This window comes from Eleginops maclovinus, chromosome 15, assembly GCF_036324505.1.
Source record: "Eleginops maclovinus isolate JMC-PN-2008 ecotype Puerto Natales chromosome 15, JC_Emac_rtc_rv5, whole genome shotgun sequence".
NCBI classification, from domain to species: domain Eukaryota; kingdom Metazoa; phylum Chordata; class Actinopteri; order Perciformes; family Eleginopidae; genus Eleginops; species Eleginops maclovinus.
Genome location: NC_086363.1, coordinates 9,940,657 through 9,948,919, shown reverse-complemented (window position 1 = coordinate 9,948,919; position 8,263 = coordinate 9,940,657). Strand labels below are relative to the sequence as shown.

Sequence of the window (8,263 nt, the reverse complement as noted above, 5' to 3'; positions counted from 1 at the left end):
TCACTTATTATTCATTCAGCTTCAGCATGATAGTTTACATGTTATTCTAAAACAGGTTTACACTTAATTTTGACTTAATCTCTTGTTGATTGCAGTGCAACCAGAACAGACTTGCAAAGGGGAATTTGTGTCGTTTTAAAAGTAATACATTAAAAACTCTCATCTAAGATTATTATTTTCTTTAAATAAGCAAAAGCCCCTAAATATATAGTGTGTTTCAGGATTTTCACCATCAACTTAACATGTCCGTACATGTCTTCTGACACTTTGCAACTCTCATAATTATTCTAAGGAATAGCGCCTTTTTGACCCACTAGGGGCTCAATATCCTAAAATCCTTTGGTTTTGTCAAAGTGTTTTCCTGTTAATATGTTATATTGTAAGAGCATCTGTTAGTTTTTTATTCCAACCATACAGTCTATACATAATGGTGGGACATATTCGTACCTTACCGTCGTTATCCTCATCCATACTGACAATATGTTGTCTTCTGTCCATCCCTCCTCCAAACTCAGCCACATAGGACCACTTGTTTAATGTGTCATCATGTGATATCACTTGAGCCAGCTTTACTGATAAAAACATTGAGATGGGATTGAAATGTAAAAAAGAGCTCTCATACTTATAGGCCTAATATTTTACTGAAGTGGAAGTTTTATTACAGCAGTTTAGAAATGCTCTGTTACAAAGTACAGCCCTGTATTCAAATTGTAGTACAAACTATACAAAATCAAAGTCAATATATTGGGCTATGATAATGGATTACAATTCATGATGAATTTATGTGTTCACCACTAATGTTGCATTCACTAAATGTAGTGAATTAAAAAGTAGCCTTAAATATTTATGTAGCCATACAATCAAAGTACTAACTTTGTATGGTGCAGCTAATGCATTTTAGTCCAGTTGTAACTAAATTCTTATTTAAGTGTTGATTATATTTTTACATCAATATTCCAAATCTCCAAAGTAAGAAAAGGTATTACACCAATTTAGTGCAGTGAAAGTATTTATCTCTGAATTGTTTTGGGGTAGAAATACAGTTGCAAAACATTGAAATTCTCAAGTAAAGTACAAGTCCCTTGAAATGGAAGTAGTCAAAAGAACCCTACTGCAAAGTTGTACTTTAGGTCTCAATAGCATTGAGTGCTAAAAAATCACTAAAACGTGAGGCTGCTGGATTACAATTGACCATACAATGCATTGCTCGTAATCTTTGAACTCACTGTAACCTTAAATAGGGAGAAGGAGAGTTGTTAGTTAGATGGTACTTCGTCCTCCGGGCCAGTAGCGGCGCTGCAGAGCTCCATCAGGCCGGCTATGTGAGCTGGAACTCCGCGTTAAACTGTTTGGCTGGCACGGGCTGGTTGGTCGGTTGGTTGAGCGGTAGCCATGGCTCGACTCGCTGCTCTACTGTTGTTACCGGTTCTTATTGAATCGGTATTCTCCATTTCTTTCTTTTTACCGGTCAACTCGAGAAAATGTTTACGGGAGGAGATCCACAAAGACGTCCTCGTCACGGGGGAGTATGAAATAAGCGAACAGGCGAACACCAAAACTAATCTGAAGGTAAGCAGAGAGCTGCGGCTAGTCAACGTAACCACCCTGTGCTGAGGCCGAAATGACGCCAGTGTGTTTAAGTCTATGTTTTATTACGCTAGTCGTTACAAGCACTATCCATATATTATTTAAAAATAGTCTTAAGTGTCGATAGAGGTCGGCTGAAGTGTGTGCAACTGTTGTTAGCATTGTAGCTAACCAAGGCCCCGAAAAACACGTCTTCCTGGTTTTAGCTGCTAATACGCTAGCCAACGTCAGGGTTCGCAAACATTATCCTTTAGGAATTCATCCTGACACAAAGTTAAATAACTCTGGTGCTAATTAACGTCCGCTTAATCACACATTGTACGTGTATGTGACAGTAATTGTGCGTTTTGTCATGTGAAGTATTCCCGTCACTGTCTCTGCTGCTGTTACACGTCAGTCTTTACTGGCCATTCAGCTAATGCAGTCACAAGCTAGCGACATTAGCACATTAGCCACCTCAGCTACAATGACAGCCTGAATGGACTCTTGTGTATCAATTAAAATGCCTTACGTCTCAAGATTTCTTCAATTTATGATACAAGTGCATACAGCCTAACTTAATTATAAACCCGTTAAATCCTCGTAATATTATTCCTGATGTGGCTCTGTAAAATAGTCTCCATGTTCTAACAGCTGTGATATCCACATTACAGAATTTCCTCTTTTCAGTTTTACAATTGTTTTATGCAGCTTATTTGTGCTGCAAGTGAGTTATATTTGGTATGATTTGTATTGATAGTTTCATCTAAATTGAAGCGTTTTTAACTTAATGCCCAAAACTATTTAAAAGAATTGAAGAGGAACTCCTTCAATTGTTATTTTTATGCAGTCACCTCACGTTAACCTTGTATAAATTGAAGATCAGTTAATCCCCAGTTTATAGAGAGTGACCTGTATTTTAGATTATTTTAATTTTAATTGATTTCAGCAATGCAGTTTATTTATGTACATGTTTTCCCTTACTTTCAAGATCACAGATTCCTCCAGCCACACTCTTTACTCCAAGGAAGATGCAATTAAAGGAAAGTTTGCATTCACCACAGAGGACTATGACATGTTTGAGGTGTGCTTCGAGAGCAAGTCACCCATGGGTAAGTACCATGAGAACCAGGTGGCTTATTTGCACAGAATTCAAAAAATGTAATGACAGATACTCATACTACAACTGTTAAGATCTCACACATATTGTGACATTTAACCCATGGGTGATATTTCTATGGATAGATTTGATTGAAATTAACAATTTTGGCATGTTTTATGTATGGTTTACATCTGCACAGTAGTTAGGAAATTTAGAAAATCTTTGCAATTTAAATGTTCGATGTAACTTGATTACATGTGATGCTTAAATGTCTGCTCTTTTAATCAGGGACTGGAAGAGTGCCTGACCAGCTGGTCAATCTGGACATGAAGCATGGTGTGGAAGCCAAAAACTATGAAGAGGTAAGTGTTAGGTTCAAAACTATTTGCTGTCTTTTGTTAATACAATGCAAACATAAAGCAGATAAAGACATTCTGTCTGCAGCTACTGGACTGCGGTAGAATAGTCAAAATAATTACATCCCTTTTTATTTTTCCGAACCACTTTACCTTGACCTTGATGTAAAAAACATTCCACTTCATATATCTGGGTCATTTCAGTCAGTTAGAACAGTCCTTTCGACCGCAACCTATGTTTCACTGCACATTAAGGTTTGAAAATCGAAAAACTATAGGTGCATTTAAACAACTGGCCAGCATTTTTGAGCCTGTGTTAGAATGCACCCAAATATTGTAAATACAAAAGTTGCAGACTGACCCACGTAGTTCCATTTGCGATTACATCCCTGGTCAGGATAGAAGCAGTCATTCATCAAACTAATATGACATACAAAATATATTCCCAGATGCGAGAGACATACAATCCTTTTACTGCTTCCTTGTTACTGTTGCTCAACATCAAACTAAGCAATAAGGTTAGTAAATTAAGTTGAGGGGTGGAAACGAGAACATACTTTTGCGTACCTTTTGGCCAAATTAAATACTTGTGGCTGATGACATGCATTTGTGCCGTTGGCATGCGTCTATTCTCAAAACACGATAATGACGTCAACAGATCCCTGTGTATAAAAAAGGAACATCAGTGGAGGAGGTTTTGCCAGAAAATAATTTCATATTTCCCTAAATATACAAATGTTGTGCATTATCATCATCATTTCTTCAGAGAATAGATTTCACTTTCCACTGTGGCTGTAAGGCAACACTTACTACGTAGAAAAGTGATTAAAAGCACTGTGCTGAGAATTGCCTCTTCCCGCACATGGTGCACGAACATGACGTTCTTTCACACTCAGTGAGCGAGTGTGTAGGAGGAGGATGTTCAGGGAAGCTCAAGTGGGCTTTCCTGTCTGTGGGCAAGAGGGTGGAGCTGAGATTGTATTCTCCTACGTAGGAGAGTGTGTTACTTTTGAGCACATTTGCAAGCTGGCCAGTACACGGTGTCTTGGTATTTGGTAAATTTACTGAAAGAGTTCCTGCCTGTTATGCAATGTGTTTGCATGTGTTCATTGGCAGATGCATGCTCCATATCAGGCAGATTTCCCTATATCCATATCTGCTGCTATTGCACAATTCAAGGCTAGTCAGGTACATTTAGTCCAGGGAAGAGAGACCAATGTGGTGTTTCTGTTTTTGGTTTCTGTACGTTTACGCTCCGCACACAAAGTGTCACACGTTGACATAAGTCACATGGACTGACAGGTAAACTAGTCCCTGAACAGGTTTTGTAACTGTTCCTGCATATCAACACTTCACAGAAGACAAGTTCATAAATGAAGGAAAATATTTGCCATAACCACCCAATTTTTTTTTTAACATTAGATTTGTACATGTCACACATTCATCAGTATCTCATAATGCTTTGGTTGGTCTGTTCTGTGCTCCACCTTCTCTCTGGGTGCAGCTGCTCAGTTCACACCAGAGTTCAAAGGCGGCCTTCCACCAGCGTAAATAAACAGGGGAAAACCAACGTTTGTTTTAACACCCCTAGGTGTGTACATTTTCCCCGAGTCACATTTTTGATGTACGGTATTTGTCTGTACAAATGCAATTGAATTGACTACAAAGCCCAAGAGCGACGCCTGCTGGACAAAGTATATAATGACAGTGCTTGAAAACGTTTTAACCATCGAGTTCTCTGGCATCACCCTGCTGAATCCTCCCACTTCTGTTTTGTCCATCCAGATTGCCAAGGTGGAGAAGCTGAAGCCTCTCGAGGTGGAGCTTAGGCGACTGGAGGACCTGTCGGAGTCTATCGTCAATGACTTTGCTTACATGAAGAAGAGAGAGGAGGAGATGCGGGACACTAATGGTAACAAAACAATACAATTAGTCATGAAATTAGCCAACACTTCAAAACCTTTTAGATTAGGCCTGATTTTTACTCTGTATGGCTTGCCCACAACTACCTGTAACATCCTGCCAAATTTCTGCCAGATTGCTGGTTGTTGTTTGATGTGCAGATAAAGAGGGGTCACATATTTTTATTTTTTCCTTTTGATGTTGATTTCTAGCATGTTACAGTTTGTGGTTGACGGTCTTGCTGTTTGATAATGCTTTCCTCAAATTGCTGCCGTCAAATCATCTGCTTGTTTTAATATTATTGTAGGAGTATTTTACATTCAGCTTGACTTTTGAACAAGTACTAATGCTAAATATAACATTGATTAAAAACGAAGTGTCTGTCCAGTGTTGACAAGTATCAGGTTTTAGGGATTGAGACTTAAATGTTTTGTTTGTTGGTTCACTGAAACTACGAAGTATTTGTCCCAAAACAATAATACTGATACTTATTCCTCCCCCCTCCCTCTCCAGAGTCCACCAACACACGTGTGCTGTACTTCAGCATATTCTCCATGTGCTGTCTCATTGGCCTGGCCACATGGCAGGTCTTCTACTTGCGGCGCTTCTTCAAGGCAAAGAAGCTGATCGAGTAAAGCGGCTTGTGGCTCCTTACATCGCGGGAAGCTGCCTGCCAGTCAGTCAACACATCCCAACATCCACCCTCCTTGGACTAGCTTCAGCAAACAACAGCGAGTGGGGTTGAGGGGCTCAAATTCTAGTTTTCAAGGCTGTAAGAGAAACCAAGGTTTTCCTCTGAAAAAATAAATCACCTGCTTATTTAGTGTTTTGAAACATGAAAAGCACTGTAGGGAGAAATGCACTGTGAGACCAGGCAGGCGTATGTCACTGCACTAGTGAGAAACGTCCATCTCATGGTACTTCAATTTTCTGTCTGCACTGTTTTGAATGTTGCATTCTACTGAATAAGAACTTGTTCCTTCAACCAGTTGAAGAGTTGTTTGATTTTGAGCTCAGTTTGAATGGATGTGCCATGAGTGAATGTCCTTTTCCCTTCTGTTAATGTTCACATTCTTTGCCATGCCAAGCAAACTACACCCTTGCTACCCTTTTATCAAGTGAAGGCTATTTGAAAAAGCTGTGTGTTGTTACTTTGATGAAAAAATTAGCAACCACTGAACTTCTGTGTTATGTCACTTAATTTGCAAACTTGTTTGGTAGCTAAATTTAACTGTCTTTAGTTCGTTTTCATATTGTAAATGCTATTTAGTTGCTTCTACAGGTATATTTTGGGAGGTGGGGGCAGTTTGTGACTTGTCAGCAATATTCTCATTTATAAATTAGGTCACTTCTATGATCTCTTGCACGTTGTAGTTTTGTTTTTGAAACACCTGATCATTAATTTGTCACCAATCAAAAGTAAACATACCATGACCCTAGGATGAGGTGGCAGCATTATACTGTATGCATGGCTATAAATAATTTAATTCTATGACACAATTCATATATAGTTGTGCAAGTTTCTTTTGTCAGAGTGCAGAAAAGCAGCTTTTGACAGGAAATGTAAAGTTGGCAATCCAAACACTTTATAAAATCCCCTTTCAGTCATGTGCCCCTTTTTATTTACACACTGGTAAATTTAATTATCTAGCATTCTGTGAAATATCACTTCCGAATTAGAGCAGCGATCCATCCAGCGTGCTTCTTTTCTTTAGAATACTTTTGAGGCTTGGGTTACAGGAGAAGGTGGGTGGTTGCAAATATTCAGATTGTTTTTGAAAGGGGTTAATTGAGGCATCTGTCATGGGTACATTTTTAACAATGAACATGCGCATTGTGCGCAATCAGTGATTTTTATGTTGACTGATACATTTTGTAAATTTTTGTTGGGCTTTTATTCAATAAAATATTGGATGGATTTACATTAGTAATGGTGTGGTCTAACATGTATATCCCACATGGCAAGGCAAGTTCATTTATATAGCACATTTCAACACGAGGCAATCCAAAGTGCTTTACAAAAATAAAAGATTTTAAAAGCATTAAGAAAAAGTGTAGTGGAAAAACACATCAAAGCATTTAAAAACAGTTGGCTGTAATATCACATTGTGAATGAAAGTTAAAAATATTAACCAAATATTAATCCAATACATTAAGACACAAAGTGTTGGCTGTTCCGCTGCACATATTGGTTACCTATTAAACTTATTGAAGTGTAAATGTATCATTTTAAATTATAACTTTTTTAATCAGTTATGTGTTAGTGTGTAATTCTTGATCAACAAATTGGAAAACGTTTCACCTGTGTGTCTCGACCATTGATGCTGATCTTGCTGATTTTAAAGACAGGAGGAAGTCCTTACATTCACGCTTTTCTCCACAGCAACTTCAAATACGTGCATTTAAACTCCATAGCAGCAAGACAAAATTGAAGCAGAACTTTAATTACATTATTTGATGGCACTACATTACAGGGGCTCATTGTTGCCCACATTTAATAATAGCTACACAATACATGGTGAGTGAGTTTATTTTCTTACTCTGATACTTCAAAGCTTTGTCATTTGGTATTTACTTAATAAATACCAAATGACAAAATGAATGAATAAATAACAGCTATCCATGTAGATGTTTGTAAGAAAAGTAACTAGGGACCAAACAGACAATTGGGTATATATTTCCAATATGTTTTATTTCCCATCAATTTAGATTAGAGGCCATTTTGCTCATCCTGTCTCAAGATGAACCCTCAAAGGAACATTGGAACATGGGGTTAGGTTTAGGAATGGGTAAACCTGACATTTAATTCCATTATAAATGACTGACTCATCATTACTTTCTCAATTTGCCAGCAATTCTTTGGATTCAACAAACCATGAAGTTATTTGATTGAGGAGGATTATTGTTTGACGAACAAGACACTTATAATTACCTTACCTGTTACAACAACTCTGCCTTAATCCTACAATGAGTTATCTGGTTATAAAACCCACCACAGCCCTGCCTGTCAATAGATTAAACCACAATGCCCTGGTGCTAAACGTGACAATGAAATCCTTTCTGATACAAATAGATTATGTTGAACGTTACTAGAACATCACTTCACAAAATAACTGGATTATTGGGGAAAAGACCCCTATAGAAACCTCAACTGGACTCCATAACGAGCACAACCAAACCAAAGGAGTTTCAGAATTGGATGTTACAGTGTATGGTTCTCATTGTATTCTCTGCTTGCTTTGAATAGCATGGACGCGTCAAACACGACACATTAAACTTACAGCAACAACATACTGTTATGGACATTGAACTGTAACGAAGGTAGTGTAAATAACTC

At 38.0% G+C, this 8,263-nt stretch overlaps 1 protein-coding gene across 1 annotated transcript; it reads left to right on the top strand.

Annotated features, from left to right (window-relative positions):
- Positions 1–1,310: 1,310 nt before the first annotated feature.
- tmed10 (transmembrane p24 trafficking protein 10) lies at positions 1,311–5,801 on the top strand. The gene is made up of 5 exons (XM_063901961.1): positions 1,311–1,569; positions 2,558–2,678; positions 2,957–3,030; positions 4,810–4,936; positions 5,440–5,801. Exons 1-5 carry the CDS (start codon positions 1,393–1,395, stop codon positions 5,559–5,561), a joined length of 621 nt encoding a protein of 206 aa, XP_063758031.1. The 5' UTR covers positions 1,311–1,392; the 3' UTR covers positions 5,562–5,801.
- The last annotated feature ends 2,462 nt before the right edge of the window (positions 5,802–8,263 follow it).